The sequence below is a fragment of the Hippocampus bargibanti genome, linkage group LG01 (assembly GCF_051943395.1).
Source record: "Hippocampus bargibanti isolate YZ-2025 linkage group LG01, ASM5194339v1, whole genome shotgun sequence".
In the NCBI taxonomy this organism is placed as follows: domain Eukaryota; kingdom Metazoa; phylum Chordata; class Actinopteri; order Syngnathiformes; family Syngnathidae; genus Hippocampus; species Hippocampus bargibanti.
The window spans coordinates 27,545,196-27,567,449 of NC_142734.1; the positions used below are offsets into that span (position 1 = coordinate 27,545,196).

A 22,254-nucleotide genomic window follows, 5' to 3' on the forward strand; every position below is an offset into this window, starting at 1 on the left:
GACTGGAAATCGGGTGCTCGTGTCTATCACGACAAATAAGTTTCAAGGACCCATGCATGAAATCAAACAGAAAGTCGGCCATGTTTGGAGAATTCCAATAGTCCTACTTTGTTCATTAAAAAAAGGAGGGGGCAGCGGACTGCCTGTTGATTTGTCTCCATTTTTATATTCTTCTCCCCATGACATTTAATGGCAGCTCTCAGTTTTACACAGACAACAAACAACTTAAAAAAAAAAGATGGTGTGGCCATTAGAGTGTTTCGGAAAAAAAGGAGCAAAAATGAAATATTTGTACTGTGGCCGAAAGGGGGGCAGCAGCATTAGTTGGTGGTCTTGCTATTATCCATTGTGTCGAAGAGTGTGTGTGTGTGTGTGTGTGTGTGCACACTCGGGGGATGGGAATGGGCTAATAAGCTTAACAGCCCCCCCCCACCACCCCTCATGTCACCCCACACTGGCCTTGCTCCTTCTCGTCTTCTTCCCTCAGGCTTTGATGGCTCAATGGACGCTGTGTAGTGTGTGTGTTTGTCAGCAAAATCCGCACACAGACAGATTTCCTTGTTTGTGTCCATCCACATTTTCCCGATGCGGTCGTCGCGGCAAGTGGGAAACATAGTGATGGGCAAATGAAGCTTCATGAAGTACTTCATGATCATTTTTGTCTCCTCTAGATGGCACTCTTGGTTTAATGACGCAGTATTTTTTAAGACCTTTCCTTTGCACTAACCTTCATATTCAAACCAAAATTACGTTTCATGAAGCTTTGTTTTCCCATCACTAGTATTTTTTTTTTTTGGGAGGGGATTACGAAGAGAATTTGCGGATGTAAAGTATCACATATATATGTGCATGTTTGTATTTGAATGTGAAAGATGCCATTTCCAATTCCTGTTCTTAAAAAAATCATCTATACACACACACAGACACACACTCTTAGGGGTTAAAGTTCACATATCGGTGTGTGTGCTCGTTTTTGAGCGTGTGTGTTCAGGGTTTGAGTCACATTCAAAGGTGAAAGGTCACCTCTTCTTGAATCACGTCCTTCTTGCATCGGGCCATAGGGGGGCTGTGTGTGTAACGGGTGTTACCCGCAGGGGGCATATCGGGTGGCGACTCCAGTCGTGTCAGCGGCATTGTGGAATTCGAATATCATTTGCTTGGGACCGACGATTGTGTGTTTTTTTTTCTTTTGCGTCTGGGTTTGTATGTGTGTGAAAGTGTATTTGTGTGCTTGTGTGTGTGAAAACGAGCACGTGCGTGTATCATTTTTGTCTGCTGCAGTGTCCTACTTTCGAGCCCCCTCCTTTTCTGCTTCCATCCTGTTTTGTGTATGTATGGGGGAGGATTCGTCATCTCAAATTAAGACAAAATACACGACAAGCAGACAGCTTATTAACACACGGACTACACACACTCGGCGCTCTGTCCGTCCTTGCTCGCGGCCTCTTATCTACTCACCTCTTTTTTTAGGGTTGGGTGGTTCACCTTCAGACGAGACGTAGCAAGCGTCTGAGTGTGGAGAACGATAAAAATAATGCCTCCATCTATTTTCCGTTCCGCTTTATCCTCGCAAATATCGCAAGGGGTGCTGAAGCTTGCCTGCCTGAACCGCTTGCCAGCCAATCTCAAGGCATACACAGATGAACAATCAGCCACACTCACATTTTGAAACAATTTTGAGTGTTTCATTAACGTCCAACGCATGGGAGGATTTGGGAGAATCAAACCCTCAATCTTTGCACTGTGAGGTCGGCGGGCTAACCACCGGGGCACAGTGCCATTGCATAAAGTGTACATAAAAAAGGTTTGGCAGTTTCATATTCAATCAACTCAGGGAACAGGGTTGTCAAATAAATTTTGCTTCGAGAGCCGCATAGAGAAAAATCAAAATTGATATTGTTTGATTTTTATGAGAGACTCGAAATCCAACCAATTAATCAATTATTTTGAGTCATGGTTATTTTACCCCCTGGAGGTTGTTTGGTTTGGTTTGTTAGCTATTGCTAACACCCATTAAATATAATCTGCAAACGGTTTGGGATTTGTCCTAATTTTGGGGTGGCCCAGAGCCCCGCAAACCACCAAAATAGCTCCGTCCTTGCCTTGAGCAGATTTCCGCCGACCGTTTGAATGTCATGCTCGCGGCATTTCTCAATGCACGTACACCCGCCCGTGCGTTTTAGATCCGTGTTGATGGACTCCTGCCGCCGTCCCACAATGCTTTGCTGTACGAGAGCGTAACGGTGGTGGAAGGAAAGCCCCTCCTAAGAGATATGATGTTCAGTCCGGACCACCTCTACATCTACTTGCTCAGTGACCGACAGGTATGCATGCGCTCGCAGAATCGCAACCGTTGCACACCTGCTCGTCCCCGCCATGTTTGTTGTTGTCATCATTTTAGGTGAGCAGACTTCCTGTGGAGACCTGCGAGCAGTATCAGTCTTGTCTGGGCTGTTTATCTTCAGGAGACCCTCATTGTGGATGGTGTGTCCTCTACAACAAGTAAGTACAAACGTTTGCGCTCGCAATGGGACAAGTTAGAGTAGAGGTCTCCAACCCCTGGGATGCGGACCGTTGCCGGTCCGTGGGTGGTTTGCTACTGGGCCGTAGAGAAAGAATATATAATTAACATTACGTCCGCTTTAGGCATTTCTGGATCTGAAATATGTTTAATTTTGAAAAAAAAAAAACTTTTCATAGGCTTATTTTGAAGGCACATGTAAACGTTACCATAGCGACCAGAGAGTATTTACAGCCACATAGGACGTGCCTCGTGTTGCGATTCGTGTTTATTATTATTGTATCGATAATACCACAGTTTTTATGCCGGTCATATCATATTATTTTGGTGTATATGTCGTCTAACATAAAACAAGTCTGTGAGGCAAAAGAAGTTGGGGAACCCCTAATTTAGGGTCTTAACGAGTTTTTGAATCGGGGAGTACCCGAAGAAAAGCCACGCAGCCGCAATCGAACATGCCAACCAGGCAAATTTTGCATCATCAACAATTAATTTTTATAACCAACAATATACTGGTTTATTGTGTTTAAATCCGGTCAATTACAGGGATAATTAAACACAGAATTAAGACATAATGTAAGTTATATATATATATATATATATATATATATATATATATATATATATATATATATATATATATATATTTTTTTTTTTATATATATATATATGTAATCTGCAAATTAGCGGGTGCCGAACCGTGCATGTGTGTTGCCCACTATATATGTATATCACCCTGTACTTTATTAGATTTTGCTTTTAAAGACTTTATATCAATGAAGTTTAGTTGGGGTGGGGGGATAGACTGATAAATAGGTCGCTAAATTGGTTGAAAATGGGCTTTGATGCTCGCTACCGATTGGCTGGCATATTCTGCCGTGCATGTTTTCCAAGGGCATTTATAGAAACATTAATGAAGCCACATGGGAACGCACAAACACACGCACAGTTTGAGGGCCACTTTGATGTTCCGAGTCCAGGTCGAGGCGTTTCCTCTTTGCTTGAAACATCAATCAAGTCGACCTTCAAAATGAAAGAGACCTTCTCCGCGCTCACGAACAAAATACGTTGCTTGACCATACGTGGCTGAACACAATGCTGCGCCGTTGCTGAGGCGCCGTTTGACAACATGGCGTGGATATTCATGTGAATGAAAATGTCACATTTGTACTAAGTCACTGGGTGAAGAAAATCTGGATGTTTTGCAGAGGATAGCGATGGAACCCTACTGCGAACAACAAAAGTCCGCTAATATTTGACGTTCCCCTAAATTGGGGGGATTATAATTACATATGGATGCCACAAAATGGCAGCAAAGCATTTTAACATGGAGCGTGTCATACAAGAACACACCCTGGTACAGTCAAACCTGGGTTTTCGACCATAATCCGTTCCAGAAACCTGTTGGTCAAAAACCGAAACATTTCCCATTGTAATCAATATAATCAATATCTGCTTTTTTAACATTTGTTATTAAACAATACAAACGTGTCGACTCACAATGGAACGCTATACGAGAATAACGTCCGATTTGCTAAGATGTCAGCCAAACACGTCTGTTTCTTAGTAAAAAAAACTTTATTCAACAATACGAATGAGATGCAACACGAGGAAGTGAATCATAAGCAAGCGGAGGGGAGTCGAGTGGTGCATTCAGGTGCGCTCAGTTTGGTCTAGAACCCATTTTCGTTTGCAAACCAAGGCATGAAAGACCCGAAATTTTTGGTCGAAAACCAAATTGGTCAAAAACCAAGACATCCGAAAACCCAGGTTTGAGTGTATTCCATTGGATCGACAACACAAAGACCAAAATCATCCAACCAGAGCGATGCCAAAAATTCCGTTGTCACATCATGGGTGCATTGGGAAATACTCTCTAACTGTGCTGTTTGACACAGACAATTTTGGAAATTTGCACCATGTTCATAGGGGCCGCATTTACACACAATATGAAACCTAAGGAAATTCTGGAAATTTGTCTCGTCCCTATTCCCTTCGAAAAACAAAACATTGTTGCCCATCGAGCCGCATTGAGTTGAAAAATTCATCCCGAAATTGCTGGTAAACACTCCATTTCCATTTTCCACCTAACTCCCAAAAACCTGTGGGGGTATGTGTGTTTATTTAAATAAACTGAAAAAAATATTAAAATAGCAATTTGAGAGTATGTGGTGGTCAACTCTTATTGCATTTTCTCCCTTCTATCCGCCACCAGATGTTCCAGAATGGAAGCGTGCGAGAAATGGCAGGAGCCTCAACACTTTAACACTAAGCTTGACCAGTGTGTCAACATCTTCGTTACCCCTGGCAACATGTCCGTCACCGCCCCAGCAACGCAGGTGCGTCCCATCATGGACATTAAAAAAAAATTGACTTTGCCTTGGGCGGTTTTGGCTTGTTACTGCCATGGGTTGATGTGTCGGCCATATTGGATGTGGCAAAGCAGCCCTTTAGGCTGAAGCGACAACTCACTGAATGGTTTTTACTCATTCATAGATTTACAAAACATTGTCTTTTATGATGTTTATAGATCATGCAGTAGTACTATTACATTTATTTTAACACAAAGGTGTGTAGACTGGAAGGGATTCATGGATTCATATACACACTTTCTTACCAAATGAACATAACTCGTAGGCACGATCTGTGTTTCTATGATGTACCACCAGGGTACGACGGTGCTTAAAGGACGGAATATACACGCGGGTGTATCTAGCATTATTTTGTTGAACTCGGGCTCCTGGTTCAATGTCGTCATGCGTCTAGCGTCATGTTTTCTGTGTGCAGCTCAGCATACGAGTTCACCACGTGCCGGCGCTGTCAGGGGGCGTGTCCTGCGTCTTCCAAGACATCAGCGAAACCTCGGCAGAAGTGGAGGCTGACGGTCAGGTGACGTGCATGTCGCCCATGCTCAGAGACCTGCCGCCACATTTCTACGGTGAGACACTCGGACGCACTCAAGTGTACATCCACTGGACACACACCCACACACTCAATCTAAATGCGCGCCGATATCTCGGCAGGAGAGAAACGAGACGTCCAACTCAGTCTTCGATCCAGCGAGACAAGTCGTACCTTCATCAGCACCAACTTCACCTTCTACAACTGCTCTGTGCTCAATTCGTAAGCTTGACACCCCCCACCCCTTCACCCAACCCAATCCTTCCCCCCTCTGTCCTTGCCTCCTGCTTGATGGCATCTTCACTTCCTGTTTGCAGGTGCACTTCCTGTGTCGGCAGCATGTTCCCTTGCCACTGGTGCAAGTATCGTCACATGTGTACCAACAACCTGGAGGACTGCTCTTTCCTCGAGGGACGCGTAAGCACGGCCCAGGTAAAAAAAAAATTATATAAAAATATGCCGTATATATAAAATATATATAATATATATATAAAATATATAAAAATTATATATATATATATATATATATATATATATATATATATATATATATATATATATATATATATATATATATATATATATATATATATATATATATATATATATATATATCCCAAGTCCAGCACCCTGAGACTGTACACAAGCCGTAAGGAAGGAGGCCGGGGACTAGTGAGTGTGAGAGCCACTGTCCAGGATGAAACATCCAAGCTCCATGAATACATCAAAGAGAAGGCTCCAACGGATGATGTACTCAGAGAATGTCTCAGTCAATGGGGAACAGAGGATGAGGTGCTGGAAGAGGGACAATCATGGGAGGAAAAGCCCCTACACGGGATGTACCACCGAACCATAGCAGAAGTGGCTGATCTCAAGAAGTCCTATCAGTGGCTAGAGAGGGCTGGCCTAAAGGACAGCACAGAGGCACTCATCCTGGCTGCCCAAGAGCAGGCCCTGAACACCAGAGCCATAGAGGCAGGGATATACCACACCAGACAAGACCCAAGGTGTAGGTTGTGCAAAGAGGCACCTGAGACAATCCAACACGTAACTGCAGGGTGTAAGATGCTGCCAGGGAAAGCCTACATGGAGCGCCATAACCAGGTGGCTGGCATAGTCTACCGAAACATCTGTGCGCAGTATGGACTGGAAACCCCAAGGCCAAAATGGGAAACACCTCCCAAGGTGGTGGAGAATGACTGAGCAAAAATCCTGTGGGACTTCCAGATACAGACTGACAAGATGGTAATGGCCAACCAACCAGATATCGTGTTCATAAATAAAGGGGAAAGGAAAGCCGTTGTCGTGGATGTAGCGGTCCCGAGTGATGGGAACATCAGAAAGAAGGAACATGAGAAAATCGAGAAATACCAAGGGCTCAGAGAGGAGCTGGAGAGAGCCTGGAAGGTAAAGGTGACAGTCGTGCCTGTGGTGGTTGGAGCACTCGGGGCAGTGACCCCCAAACTCGACGAGTGGTTGCAACAGATCCCGGGAACAACATCGGATATCTCGGTCCAGAAAAGCGCAGTGCTGGGAACAGCACGGATACTGCGCAGAACCCTCAAGCTTCCTGGCCTCTGGTAGAGGACCCGAGCTGAAATGGGGACAGACACCACTCATGGTGGGTGAGACGAGGATTTTTTTTTTTTTTTTTATATATGTAATGCTTGTGCTGAGCATGCTCAGTGGAGATCTCTATTTGGGTATGTGTGTGTGCTTGTAATCATTTTACTCTATGAGCGCCGTCAATTCGATGTTACATGGGGTTGAGTAAAGTGTCAAAAAATGATGATTACATTTAGCTAGTCTTACGAGTGTCGAGTGGTAGTCGAGTGATTAGCACGCTGGCTTCACAGTGCAGAGGTCGCCGGTTCGCATCCCGCTCCGGCCTCCCTGTGTGGAGTTTGCATGTTCTCCGGTTTGCATGTTCTCCTCCGGTTTTCTCCCACATTCCGATAACATGCATGGCAGGCAGATTGAACACTCCAAATTGTCCCTAGGTATGAGTGTGAGAGTGACTGTTGTTTGTCTTTGTGTGCCCTGTGATTGGCTGGCAACCAATTCAGGGTGTCCCTCGCCTCGTGCCCGAAGGCCACCCCCGTGACCCTAATGAGGAATAAGCGGTCCGGAAAATGGATGGATGGATAGACTTACGAGTGATGGTGCAACATGCATGCAAAACAATGTATCAAACACTACAACATACTTCTACTACTAAATAGCATGCAAATCATTCAGAAAGTGTCTCAAATTTTAAATCGTTCCACTGATGCATAGTTGTAAAACTGTGATTTTGCCATTAAAAACACAATTCCGGTTATCTTTGGTATTTTAGAGAAGAAAATGATGGATGGATTAATGGATGGATGGATTGATTTGGTTGGATCATATGGATGGATTGGATGGATGGGTGATGGATGGATGTCTTTGTCTGGCAAGCCGTGTCTTTGTCCCTACGTGCGCACGGATAATCCAAAGAGTCCTTTTAAGGCATTTCCCCACAGTTGTCGCAGCATGCCGCGCTCTGGTCCACTTCCCCGTTGTGCTCACCGGCTTCCTGTCAGTCACAAGGCAATTAATTACTGTGCTGATACTCGTTTGTGTAGCTTCATCGCCACCTGAGAAATTCTGTTGGGGGTATTTCATTGTCAGTCCAAGTCACAAAGCCTTTTCAACCGCTACTATATGAGTTAATCACCTGCGACAGCGAGTCAGAACGAACAATTGAAGTACTTGCGCTCGAGATGAGATATCATGAAAATGTGAAATCGACAAACCTATTCATCAGGCTTGTTGGGGTTTTTTTTTGATTCCCATAAAAATCTTATTTCCAGCTGTTAGTGACTGGTGCTATTGCTAATATTACAAAAAAGGAAACAGCTCAATTACTGGCTCCTTTTTTTGGAGGAGACACAAAATATGATTATGATGATATCTCCACTTTCAGTTCTTTTCAGGAAAGCGATTGGGCAAAGAAGAAAGCATTTCCACATTTTCCCGAGAACCAGCAATGCTAATGCTAAAACAACCGCCATCTTGCTGATTGTCTGCCATTCCGTCCGCAGGGCTGTCCGCAGATACTGCCCACATCCGACATCCTGGTAGCGGCTGGTCTGGTTCGTCCGATCACGTTGCGAGCGCGCAACCTCCCGCAGCCTCAGTCAGGCCAGAAGAACTACGAGTGCGTGTTTCATATCCAAGGGAAAGTCCAACGCATTCCTGCAGTGCGCTTCAACTCGTCCTGTATCCAGTGTCAGAATACTTCGGTGAGGCTTTACCCATTTGCTTTATATTGACAAAGTAAATGTTAGATTCCAAGTCAAGACGAGAGCTGCCTTTTCACAAAGTTAGACATAATATGACATAAAGCGCAAGCTAACGTAGCACCGAAGTTAACAAAGCATGCTAACTAGCCACTTCACAGGTAGGTGCAACATGAACTTAACTGTGTCAGATTAGCAACTTTACACACACACACACTAAATGGCAGCAATACTAAATTATTTCTGTGTTAATTGTTGTTAACTTGCTTTGTTTTAGTTTTTTTTCCGCCTTGTAGTATTCAGTTTTTTGAGGTTATTTCCAAATTGAGAGTGTGCTCCCCTGAGTGGGGCCAAGTCTGGGGTTCTCCCCATCCTGTCCCTTCCCCTTTTGTTTTTATTTTAGTTTTTTCTTTTCATCTGCGCAAATTGGGGCACTGTAAAAGATGACCCTGCGGAATCGTGTCCTGTATTCCCTTGTTGGTCGTTTTTTTTATGTGTCTCTCCAGACGATTGCGTTTGTTCCGTTTCATTGCACCATGTGGTACAATGACAAAGTCCTGTAATACTTATTATCCTCATAAAGGCATTTTCCCCCTTAAAACAATCAATTACAAATAATTTAATTTCGATTAATTAACCTCCTAACAGAATTCATTGTATATTATTGTAATGATCATGTTAAAGGAAAATACGCCACTGGCGCTTGAAGGTTTGCCCATCCTCGTTTATGAATCATTTTTGAGGCCATGAGTGATCACCCGCAGTACACAAATTACTGGGCGGCAAACCTCAAAATACTTTTATCATGATCAGTCTGAAAGGCTTTATTTATTGTGTAATTATTTATTTAGTTATTTGTGTACTTGTTTATTTTTATTTATGATTTTATGATTTTATGATTTTATTATTTTATGATTTTTTTTTTTTTTTTTTTTTTTTTTATTATTTTATTTAGCGTTTATTTGTTTATCTCCTAATATTTGGTATTTATTTATTTATTTATTTATTAGTTAATTAATTTATTAATTTATAAATCTGGCAAATTAACCTGTGCATGTCACAAATCATCCATTTCAGTCACGGTTATTGCTAGTCGACTCGTATGCACCAAATGCCGCTGCGCATTATATGTGAAAGACCCGCAAATGAATCAATAAAGCCATCCAAATTGCTTCTGCACATGCCGCCCAAGGAGAAAAAAAGATTACCCTAAAATGTCAGTTGCGCTGCACCATCAACGCCGACCCCCCCCCCCCCCTACCCCCCACCCACAAGCCCTACTAACTCCAAAATATGATAGTAAAACGCCCAACACCCCCCACTCGTGCCTTCCCCCTGCCGCCACCACAGCCTGCTTTGCCTCTGACTGAGAAGCACAGTCTTCTTCCCAGCGTGGTGACCTTCATTTGTCCTTGTGTCAGCAACCCTAGTGGGGTGGGTGGGCGTGTACGTGAGAGGTTTTAAATGAAGAGGAAATTGAGCATTTAGTCCAATAAAACCAAAGCGCCCAGACATTCTTGATTCGAAGAGCATTTTTCAAGTAGCCTATGACCGTACAAATCCAATTCCGATAATTTTGGGACATTGTGTTAAACAAATAAATAAATAAATAAATAATGACATTTAAAAGTAAATACATAAATAGATAAATATACATAAATAAATGAACAAATACAAATAGAATAAATAACAATACAAATAGATAAATAAATAAATAGACAATAAATAAATGGGATATATATATATATAATTAAAAAAATTCTGATTATTTAACAAAATAACCGTAACATTTGAATTTTATGGATGGAAAATGTTGCTAAAAAAACTGATAGGATCCTGTTTACTGCCGTCTTCCATCACCTTTTCATTTAACAACATTCAATAAACGCTCGGGAACCAAGGAGGCTAAATGTCAAATTCTTTCCCATTGGTGTTCAGTTTTGACTAATAAATGGTTTCCGAGACGGGTCTGGACTGCAGGCAGGCCAGTTGAGTACTCGCACTTATTTACTATAAAGCAAGGGTGTCAAAGTCGTTTTTTTGCCGCGGGCCACATTGTCGCTATGGTTTCCTCTCAGGAGCCGTTATGAATTTGAGGAAGCCATTAGAATGTTTACTCACCTCCACATATTACATACAGAGCGCACAGCAAATTAATGAATGACTAGTTTTCAAATTTGGAGTCAAGAATGACTATTATTGTGGTGTACATGGGACAATTTGAAAATTTGCTTCAGACTTTAGCCACCATCACTGAAGTTTGAATTGCTTTTGTGGGCCGAATAAAATGATGTGGTTGGCCATATTTGTCCCCCGGGCCTCGACTTTGACACCAATCCCATTAAGCCACGCTGTTGTAGCACATGCAAGATGTCGTTTGACGTTGTCTGAAATAAGCAGAGGCATGTGATTCTCGAAAATCTTGACGGGATCCTTCACATGTCAGTTTTTGATACGCCATCGCCAAAAGGATCCAAGTTGCTTTTCGGTCTTGCAGTAATTTTTCCAGATTCTCCGAACCTTTCGAATCATCGTCGTTAATGCAATTCCCAATTTCCTCATGATGACACATCGTCCTCAATCAGACTATTTTCTCTCAAAAACTTTGCTCCACCCCTGCTTGTGCATGACGAGCGAACGACGAGCAATTGCAGGAAGCTCCTATTCTACCCAATCAATGGCACAAAACAAAAAGCTGTTTTATGAGCATACTTTCTTTCAATGTCTTTTGTTTTGCCACCTGCGTTTTTCGGAACGAGCTGCAGCCATCAAATTAAAATGTTTTTTTTGTTAAGAACAATCACGTTTATTAGTGTGAACATAAATTAGCTTGTCTTTGTCGTTCAGTCAGTTTGATTCAGAATGAACGTGATTTACCAATGATCATACAGTGAAACCTCAACTTACAAACACCTTATCTTACAAACTTTTCGTCTTACAAACGTCAAATTTATGAAAATTAAACCTTATAATAAGCACTATTTTCATAATACACACCACCATTGCTGGCCGAGTGATCTTCGGCGGAAGCACACGACCTAACAGCACCAGAGGTTAAGTTACCAACAGTCCTTATGGAAGGTGACTCTCTTTCCAAACAGCAATTCCCTTTGACCTTCGACCTCCAACGCCATTCCATCAAGCCATAAATGACCATCACAAATGTAAATAAAGTGACTTTATGATACCATGCAGTGTATTTCTTTCATTACAATACAATAGCACATTTATTATACATAGAATAAGGTATGTTGTGTGTAGTTTTAAGGCTTATTTAGTTGAAAAGTGTATTTAATGGAAACCCGGGAACGGATTATTCCCATTTTAATGGTTTCCTATGGGAATTTTTTTTTGAGATACACACTTTTCGCCTTACACACTCTGTCTGGGAACCAATTAAGTTCGTAAGTTGAGGTCTCACTGTATTCTGTTTTTACTTATGTTGAACATAACATCCCGACCGTGTTGGAATTGGCTTTTGTATTGATTGTTGTTATTCTTTCGAAGGAAAAAAAGCCATATGGAGAGCAGTTGTTGTCATTTGATCCCTCCCCGAATTCGTTACATTTGTGTACTTTTGTTCAAATTCAGTTCTGGGATTGGTGTGCGGTTCACTTGATTTCAGATCACTTCAATTGACTTCATCTCATACCAAAGCACGACAACCGCAAGTCCCCCTTCGAAATAACTCGCCACTTGGTCTCCAATAACAAGTCTCACGAGAATGTTGTGTGCCGAGGCTGTTGGTCGGGCTCAGCTGGATGATTTTTAATGGTAATGGAAGCATTAGGCGCAGGCACACACGCAGAGTGTCACCACACAAATAGATGGATTCAAATGCAAACATCCCACCAACAGAGCACCCCTAAGGAAAAAAAACTAACAATGCCCCAAAAATGGTGGTTAGCTGCCCTCGCCAGTTCTGCATTTGAATCTCTTCTGGTTTCCCGTCTGGAAATTCTCCTGCTGCTTGCGTTGATTTTCCCACATCCACGTTCTGAAAACATGCTATCATGTTAGTGTGATTAAAATCACTAAATTGTCCCTAAGTGGAAATGCTTGTGTTTTGTATGTGTCTTTACGCAAACTAATGTCTTGATGTATTTTTTGTGTTCTTGTGCGGCGTAGTACTGGTACGAGGGAATGGACGCGGCTGACCTCCCGGTGGACTTCAACATCGTCTGGGATGGAGATTTCTTCATTGATAAGCCGGTATCCATGAAAGGTAGTCTGAGTGTTGACATTCCAAATCTGTACCTTGTTGGCATTGAACAATTTTCCAACAATGATGTCCACCAACGATTCAGTTTAGTTAAAACACGTTTGTATGCTTTCATGGAGGACTCTTATCTATCTACAGCAGGGGTGTCAAAGGCATTATTTGCCGCGGGCCACATTGTAGTTATGGTTTCCTCTCGAGGGCCGTTATGAATTTGGGGAACCCATTAGAATGTTTAAATCCCTTCAAATACTACATATAGAGCACACAGCAAATTAATGAATAACTCGTTTTCAAATCTGAAGTCAAGAATAATGACTTTTATTGTGGTTGACATCCAAAAATATGACATTTTGGATCAGATTTTAGCTATCATCATGGAATTTAACAAGTTTGATTTGCTTTCGCGGGCCGAAAAAAATTATGTGGCGGGCCTGATTTGGCCCGCGGGCCTTGACTTTGACACCTGTGAGCTACAGTATCTCTCTATCTCTCCATATATCTCAATCTTTCTCCTTTTCTCTTTTTCTCTTTTTTTCTTTTTCTCTTTTTTCCTTTTTCCGTTTTTCTCTTTTTCTCTCTATCGAGATAATGAGCTAGCTAGCTAACGAGCTAGTTAGCTAACGAGCTAGCTAGCTAACGAGCTAGCTATAGCGCTAGCTAGCTTGATAGAGAGAAAAGCTAATTAGCTAGATAGTGAGCTAAAGGGCTAGCTATAGAGCTAGCTAGTTAGCCATGGAGATATCTGGTCATGTAGCTATCGTGCCATGTAGCTATGTATTTATGTAGCAAGATAGATATAATTGGCTCCGGATTCCCTGTGGGGAGTTTAAGTGTTCTCTCCAGGTTTCCTCTCACATTCCAAAAAGATGCATGGCAGTCTGATTGTATACTCAAAAAATTGTCACTGCATGCGAGTGTGAGCGCGAATGGTTGCTCGTTTCTGCGGGCTCTGTGATTGGGTATCAACCGGTTCAGGGTGTCCCCCACCTACTGCTGGAAGACAGCTGGGATAGGCTCCAGCAACCCCGGCGACCTTTGTGAGAATGAGCTTTTCCGATGGATGTGTTACTCATACAATCTTTCAATTTATTCTCATCTCTTCCCTTGTCCGTGTGGCGTTGTGCGCACAGCGTTGCTCTACAAGTGCGAGGCTCAACGCTCGAGCTGCGGCCAGTGCTTGAAAGCGCCGACTGCATTCCAATGCGGCTGGTGCGCCGAAAGCAGGAAGTGTGTTCTGCGTCAACACTGCCCGGCGCCAGAACACAGCTGGATGCACCATGGACGCCACAACGTGCGCTGCAGCCATCCTCGTATCAATAAGGTAGGAGCAGCCCCGACCCGCCTGGGCGCCGCCCACCTGCGCCCGCCATCTCATTCAAGTTCATGTCCCGCAGATCTCTCCTCTGACGGGACCTCGCGAGGGGGGGACTCGAGTGACCATCGAGGGGGAAAACTTGGGTCTTCAGGTGAAGGAGATCACACACGTGCAGGTGGCCGGCGTTCGCTGTACGCCCGTTCCCTCGCTCTACGTCAGCGCAGAAAGGTCAGTGTCGGCCAAACTTTTATTTTGGGGTGGGGGTGGGAACATCATCAGAGCGTGCTTCCAAACACCATTCGGCGCGACCAGGACATGACTGACATCTGCCTTAAAGAGATTAGATGTCCACTGGACTGTATATATTGCTCAAATTATCACCTCGATACAATTCAAACACCGGTTTGAAATATCGTTTCACTCTGAAAATGATGGTGAACAACTTATGGCAAAGCAATGTAAAGAGCCTAAGCGTGCGCATCAACATTGACATTTGATGGACAGGCAATTCATCTGCGTGTGTTTGGTTGCATACACGTACCAGGGTGGTGTGCGACATGGCTGAGGCGCTGCTACCTCACTCTCCCGGCGGCGCGGTGGAATTGTGTATCGGCGTGTGCAGCGCCGAGTACCGCACCATGTCCACACAAGCATACGCCTTCGTGGTGAGAACTTTGTTCACGTCATCTTTGGCTCTTCTTTGATTGTTGAGACGGTGCCAAGAAGAGTCTTGATGCCTCTCTCACAGAGTCCCAGTTTGAGCAACGTTCGTCCAGATAGAGGTCCAGTTTCCGGCGGAACCAGGCTGACAGTGACGGGTCGGAATTTGGACGCCGGGAGCAGCGTGTCAGTCTTCATCGACAAAGACGAATGTCTGTTTGTCAAGTAAGTCACAGGAATCACTGCTCACCCAAACGGCAGTCAAAATTTTAACATTCTCCTTCTTCTTCCCATCCAGACGTATCAATCGCGAGGTAGTTTGCATTACTCCCACCTCAGCGTCTGGAGTTGGCCCCGCCCCCGTCCGCCTGATCATCGATAAGGCAGAAGTGACCAGCTCGGAGATCAAATACGCATACACGGAGGACCCAACCATCAGCGCCATCGAACCTAACTGGTCCATCCTCAAGTAGGCCTTCGTCCACCTCCGCCGTCCTCCAATCACAGCACAAATCTCTGACGCCCCTCCCCCCCTGCTTTGTATGTGCGTAGCGGTAGCACGGTGATCACTGTCACGGGAACCAACCTGCTCACCATCCAGGAGCCCAAAGTCAGGGCCAAGTTTGGCGGCGTGGAGACAAACAATGTAAGACCAGTCACACTGTTTGTTTTGACATCAAATTGAAATGACTTGACCTACCTATGACATAATTATGATATGACTTTGTGGTTTTTGACTCGTGATGGGCAAATGAAGCTTCGTGAAGCATTTGTGATAGTTTTACTCCTCGAGATGGCACTCTTGGTTTAAAGATGAAGTGGATTTTCCTTTGCACTCACTCTCAGATTTAAACCAAGAGCACCATCTGGATGAGTCAAAAAAAATCAAAGGGCTTCATGAAGCTTCGTTTTCCCATCACCAGTTTTGACGTCATTGTTTTTTATCTCAAAGTGACGTCCTTACGTTATTTTGGCATTACATTATTCTAATTTCACATAGTAATGTAAACCCGTTCTTCTCACACTGGTTATGACCTCATATGGTGGTTAAAATTAGACCGATTAGCGTTGCTGATACAGTATATGTACAAATATCGGCATTAGCTTTAAAAAAAAAAAGCTAGAGATCAATTTAAAACTTCAAAGAACTTATTTTTACATTTTGATTGAACTACCTAAAACGTGCTGCTCACTGGACTTCTTTTTTTTTTTTTTATACTAGTAAAAGTTTAATATTTTGAATTTTTGACATTTTGCAAAACATATAGTTCGAAAACTGGAGAGTGCTATTTACTTGCTTCAACTTTTGTTTTTGGGAGCCCCTTGAACTTTTTGTCGGAATTTTACAACCAACATTTCGATTGTCCGAAACAAAAAAAAAACTACATTTTCCAAATTCTGCAAAGTTCTTCAATAAACAGAAGCGTAAAGACATTTTGACTAAGTTGGCGCTTCTAATTCTTTCTTCCTTTATTTTTTTACACCAAAATATTCCCTTTGCCTGAAAAAAAAATGGACTGCAAATGTCGGCCTCCTTGATCGTATCGGTTCACATTTTTTTGGTTGATTTCTTATGAAAACACAATTTTTCTGACCTCGTATGTTTCCGGGTTTTGCTCTCGTGTGCCTCCTCAGTTCTGCACGGCGATCAATGACAGCGTCATGACGTGTTTGGCTCCCGGCCTGGTCTACGGCAAACCCGATCCGCCGGAGGTGGCGCTGCATGCCGACGAATTTGGCTTCATCTTGGATCAGGTGATACGCATGATGTGATACGAGTCTCTATTTTCAATAGAATCAATGTCATTATTCATATCGACATTGATATTTTGCCCGTCAGGTGTCATCTCTGCTGGTGCTTAACTCCACCTCTTTCACGCACTACCCCAACCCGACCTTTGACCCCTTGGGCATCTCAGGCATCCTGGAGGTCAAACCGGGGTCGCCCATCATCCTCAAGGTGAGAAACGGCGTCACATAAAATTGCGACTTGGGGAGCGGACTGTCGCCTGAACCGCTTTTGTGCCGCAGGGCAAGAATCTGGTACCGCCCGCCCCCGGCAACAACCGTCTCAACTACACCGTTTTGATCGGCGAGTCTCCGTGCTTGTTGACGGTGTCGGAACATCAGCTGCTTTGCGATTCGCCCGAGTTGACCGGAGAGCAGCGGGTGCTGGTGAGTTCGCCCTTCGCCCAGCGCTCTGCAGCATTTTAGTGTCCGTTAACCCCCCTCCTCCCACAAAATTGCTGCAATTCCCCATAGATCCTGGTCGGAGGTTTGGAATTCTCCCCGGGAACCCTGCACATTTATTCGGACAGCGCCCTCACACTGCCGGCCATCATTGGCATCGGCGCGGGTGGCGGCGTGCTGCTGGTTGCCATCATCGCCGTGCTGATTGCCTACAAGCGAAAGACGCGAGACGCCGACCGCACGCTAAAGCGTCTTCAGCTACAGATGGACAACCTGGAGAGCAGGGTGGCGCTAGAGTGCAAAGAAGGTGCGCACAGCCATGCGCCACCAACGCACACGTGAGCGTGTGTCTAACTAATGCGTGCATGTTTTTTTGTGTGTGTGGTGTAGCCTTTGCCGAGCTGCAGACCGATATTCAGGAGCTGACCAACGACATGGATGGAGTCAAGATTCCCTTCTTGGAATATCGCACTTATACCATGAGGGTCATGTTCCCGGGAATTGAAGAACATCCAGTCCTCAAGGAGCTCGATGTATGGCGCCCACACACAAACAAACACATTCGCATTTACAAACACGTTTAGTTTGGATGTCTATTTTCTTCTTTCTTTTTCTTCTTCTTCTTCTTCTTCTTCTTCTTCTTCTTCTTCTTGTTCTTGTTCTTGTTCTTGTTCTTTGTCTTCTTCTTATTATTATTATTATATTTTTTTTCATTTATTCGTCTTAGTTTTTCTTCTTGTTATTAGTATTATTGTTATGATTATACTCTTATTATTTATTTTATTTTGCCTTATTATTGATTTATTTCTAATTATTATTTATTTCTTCTTCTTCTTCTTCTTCTCTTCCTCGTCTTATTATTATTATAATACTTACTGTTATTATTATTATTACACTATTACTGTTTTCTTATTATTATTACAATAACTATTTTTTCTCATTATTATTATACTTATTATTGTCTTTCTTTTTTCTTTTGTTTTATTATTATTATGCTTATTATTGTTATTATTTTTCTGATATTTTTATTATTACAATACTTCTTTTATTATTATTATTATTATACTTCTTTTTTCTCATTTTTTGCTTATTATTTTTGTTCGTGTTTTTCTTTTTCCTCTTCTTCTTCTTCTTCTTCTTCTTATTATTATTATTATTATTATTATTATTATTATTATTATTATTATTATTATAATTAGATAACTTTTTATTGTTGCTGTTATGTATTGTTGTATGTGTTCGTATTGTTTTTATCTTTTTTTTCTTGCTTTTCTTCTTATAATAATAATAATCATTTTATTATTATTATTATTATTATTATTTACAAAAGCACAGTCGGTGTTGCCAACTGAGCGACTTGCCCCACTGTGTCTACTTTCAGTCGCCGGCCAACGTGGAGAAAGCCCTTCGTCTTTTCAGCCAGCTCCTCAACAACAAAATGTTCCTGTTGACCTTCATCCACACGCTAGAGGGTCAAAGGTCGTTCTCCATGCGGGACCGAGGGAACGTGGCTTCACTGTTGATGGCCGCGCTACAGGTACCCTCTTCCCCTGCGCTAAATGCTCTATCTAAGACATGTCTGCTTGTCGAAGGACTGCCTAGCTCGTACGCTAAACTAACGTAGCATTTTGAACATAGCCTTGGAGCTAGTGCCGCGGTTGCTCTACTAACGGGCGTGGCTTTGCACCAGGGTCGCATGGAGTACGCCACGGTGGTGCTGAAGCAGCTGCTGGCGGACCTTATTGAGAAGAACTTGGAGAACCGGAACCACCCCAAACTGCTGCTGAGGAGGTCCGTGGGCAACCATCGATCCAGAGCGTTCCCGTGTGGGCTTCAAGCTGCAAAGTACCGTTTGACCTTTGAACTGTGTCTTGCAGAACAGAGTCGGTGGCTGAGAAGATGTTGACCAACTGGTTCACCTTCCTTCTGTATCGCTTCCTCAAGGTGATTGGCAGGCTCGAGGAATCTAAGATGCTAATGAGCTAACGTAGCCTTGTCGTCGACTGCAGCAGCTCGAGACCTGATCCACTCCAATTTGGACACAATTCGCCAAAAATTGCGACACAATTTGCTGCAAATACAATACGATTGTCTTCAATGTGGTTTTTTTTCCTGCTTCTCCGTCAGGAGTGCGCTGGTGAGCCTTTGTTTATGCTCTACTGCGCCATCAAGCAGCAGATGGAAAAAGGCCCTATCGACGCCATCACGGGCGAAGCGCGTTATTCCCTCAGCGAAGACAAACTCATCAGGCAGCAGATCGACTACAAGCAGTTGGTAACGCTCGACGCCTGCCTATGCTCGCAAGCACATGGACTTCCGCCGACCGTCTCATCTCCCCTTTAGACGATGATGTGCATACCCCCGGAGGGCGAGGCGGGAACGGAAGTACCGGTCAAGGTGTTGAACTGCGACACGGTGACGCAAGTCAAAGACAAGTTACTGGATGCCGTCTACAAGGGGATTCCCTTCTCGCAGCGACTGCAGGCTGACGATATGGATCTCGGTAATATTTGATGAATGACGTACTGGACCGTACATTTGATTGTGATGCATTTTTCACGCTAATTATGATATGCTATCATAATAATGATATGATTGATCCTGACAAGCGTCACAATTGCGTCTTCCATTAGAAGATTCACTTTGCACGTGTGTGCGTGTGTGTTGTCAGAGTGGCGTCAAGGTCGGCTGACCAGAATAATCCTGCAGGACGAAGATGTGACCACCAAGATTGAGAGCGATTGGAAGCGACTCAACACGCTAGCTCACTATCAGGTCTGTGTCTCCACCTTGCCAAGCCCCCCCCCCCCCCCCCCCGTCCACCAGGTGACCAGGAAGCGACGTGCACCCTTGGCTGAATGCTAATGTGTTGCTAGGTAACAGACGGCTCCCTGGTGGCCCTGGTCCAGAAGCAGGTTTCTGCTTACAACATTGCCAACAGCTTCACGTTCACCAGATCACTCAGCAGATATGGTACACACACGCACACACATACAAACCTTCACCTGGACTACATGTTCATAATCAGGCTTTCTTAGTGACTTAGCGTCTGAGATACCTATCGACCTCGCTCCAGTAGATGGCTCTTCCATTCTATTTGCTTGCTCGCTAGCTCAATTATGCTATTGTATCATTATGGAAGTCAATAGTATTACAGTGAGACCTCAACTTACGAACTTAATTGGTTCCTAGACAGAGTCTGTAAGGCGAAAAGTGTGTATCTCAAAAAAATAAATTTATAAATAAATAAATTTGGATTGAATCATGTCCTCAGTGAATCGTATCATATTCAAGTTCATCGTAATTGAATGTGAGCCATATTATAAGTACTTTTACAATAATGAAAGATGAGATAACAACTGGAAGAGCTACTTGTGTGGATGCTTCGCTGACACGCTAGCAGGCGGATGTTGTCACCGCGCCACCACACCCTCACAAGCTAACCACAGAGTGCTTGTCCCTGCAGAATCGTTACTGCGCACATCCAGTAGTCCTGACAGTCTGAGGTCCAGAGCGCCAATGATCACACCGGACCAGGAAACAGGTAGCTGCTATTTCGCTAAGCTAACAATGAGCTACGACACATGCTACATTGTCGGTATCCTTAACGCAGGTATAGCAGGAAAGTCGGAATTTGACTTTGGTGTCAACGCTAATCTTGCGTGTGTTGAAGGTACAAAACTTTGGCACCTGGTCAAGAACCACGAGCACAGTGACCAGCGGGAAGGAGATCGGGGAAGCAAAATGGTGTCCGAAATCTACCTGACGCGCCTGTTGGCTACGAAGGTGTCACGATAATTCCTCAAATATTGAGAACACCGCAAATTTCGTGCACCGTTCGGGCAGTTTGGAAATCATTGCGGTTTGCTCCTCCCGCCAACAGGGGACGCTGCAGAAATTTGTGGACGACCTCTTTGAGACGGTCTTCAGTACGGCCCATCGAGGGTCTGCCCTGCCGCTGGCCATCAAATATATGTTTGATTTTCTGGACGAGCAGGCTGACAAGCGACAGATCAGCGACCCGGACGTACGACACACCTGGAAGAGCAACTGGTAGGATACATTTTGACAGCTAATTTTCATCAAAGATGGCTTAAGTCTCCCGAAAGGTATTTTTCATGCTTAATTTTTTTCTGGAGCGCATCAGGGTTTTGAGATATTTGCGGTTTTGATTTTGAGCGAGGATATGCGGTTCCCAAAATGCTTGCTTGGATAAGTTAGATCTAAAAATAATCTTACGAATTTTGGTATTTGTTGTCATTCATCAAGGAATTTAAAAGAAAAAATCAAAAAGTTGCTGTCCTTAACTCTTAAATCATAAATATGACATAATATTTGACAGTATACCATATTATATTCTTGTGGTAAAACTAAATGTGTCAAAGAATATCTCCGAATGAATGAATAAATTCTAAATACATAACTAAACTGAAATAGATGAATAAATAAATAGATAAATACATACATAAATACAGAAATGAAATGAATATAAATGAGTGAACGAATAAATACATAAATAATAAATACATAAATACATGAATAAATGAATAAATACATGGAAAAATAGATAACTAAATAAATACACAAATGAAATAAATGTAAATAAATGAACAAACAAATAAATGAATAAACAAATTCATAAATAAATAAATAACAGTTTTGAAAGGACGACCGACGTCACTTTTTTGTTTCTTAACTGACATCAGAAATACGTTTTATAGCATCTAAAGTACCCGAAACACGCAGTATATTTTTATTCAAATGCAAAACACCAATAAATATGACTTAAAGTGTCCAAAATCTGCAAAAAAATGAGCTGCGAATTGGGCATTTTCAGAAAGTCCCGCCCCCAGTTTGTGACGTCACGCCAAGACGTCTTGCATTGCTTGAGAATGAAAACAATGGCTTCAAATTCGGATAATATGCTTTATTGTTACACCTCTAGTTATGAATATGATTCAAATAGTTCTGAAGAGGAAAGCATACATGTTTGCAATCGATTAAAGAATTTATTCCATGCCATTTTGAGGCAACATTGGGGGGAAACGATCACCAGAAAAGAGGCACAAAATGGCGACCTCCTGTGGCCACCTCCATTTCCACAGGCTGATAAATTCCTCATACGGAGCTTGGACACCCTCTTCTGGCGGCTTTTGGGTGCAATACAAGGTTTTCAGACCAA

At 43.1% G+C, this 22,254-nt stretch overlaps 1 protein-coding gene across 1 annotated transcript in view; it reads left to right on the forward strand.

Annotated features, from left to right (window-relative positions):
• plxna3 (plexin A3) overlaps positions 1-22,254 on the forward strand; it is a 50,399-nt gene that overhangs the window by 23,616 nt on the left and 4,529 nt on the right. The window contains exons 7-35 of the mRNA XM_089006996.1: positions 2,184-2,324; positions 2,402-2,502; positions 4,737-4,860; positions 5,309-5,459; positions 5,545-5,644; positions 5,740-5,854; positions 8,488-8,688; positions 12,814-12,910; positions 14,038-14,228; positions 14,302-14,450; positions 14,767-14,887; positions 14,971-15,107; positions 15,181-15,351; positions 15,435-15,528; positions 16,518-16,637; positions 16,723-16,842; positions 16,914-17,057; positions 17,145-17,379; positions 17,463-17,605; positions 18,454-18,609; positions 18,763-18,863; positions 18,950-19,016; positions 19,200-19,346; positions 19,416-19,575; positions 19,744-19,847; positions 19,949-20,045; positions 20,539-20,616; positions 20,746-20,858; positions 20,956-21,125. Of these exons, the coding sequence (XP_088863122.1) occupies positions 2,184-2,324; positions 2,402-2,502; positions 4,737-4,860; positions 5,309-5,459; positions 5,545-5,644; positions 5,740-5,854; positions 8,488-8,688; positions 12,814-12,910; positions 14,038-14,228; positions 14,302-14,450; positions 14,767-14,887; positions 14,971-15,107; positions 15,181-15,351; positions 15,435-15,528; positions 16,518-16,637; positions 16,723-16,842; positions 16,914-17,057; positions 17,145-17,379; positions 17,463-17,605; positions 18,454-18,609; positions 18,763-18,863; positions 18,950-19,016; positions 19,200-19,346; positions 19,416-19,575; positions 19,744-19,847; positions 19,949-20,045; positions 20,539-20,616; positions 20,746-20,858; positions 20,956-21,125 (3,848 nt within the window). The remainder of the gene's footprint in view (positions 1-2,183; positions 2,325-2,401; positions 2,503-4,736; positions 4,861-5,308; positions 5,460-5,544; positions 5,645-5,739; positions 5,855-8,487; positions 8,689-12,813; positions 12,911-14,037; positions 14,229-14,301; positions 14,451-14,766; positions 14,888-14,970; positions 15,108-15,180; positions 15,352-15,434; positions 15,529-16,517; positions 16,638-16,722; positions 16,843-16,913; positions 17,058-17,144; positions 17,380-17,462; positions 17,606-18,453; positions 18,610-18,762; positions 18,864-18,949; positions 19,017-19,199; positions 19,347-19,415; positions 19,576-19,743; positions 19,848-19,948; positions 20,046-20,538; positions 20,617-20,745; positions 20,859-20,955; positions 21,126-22,254) is intronic.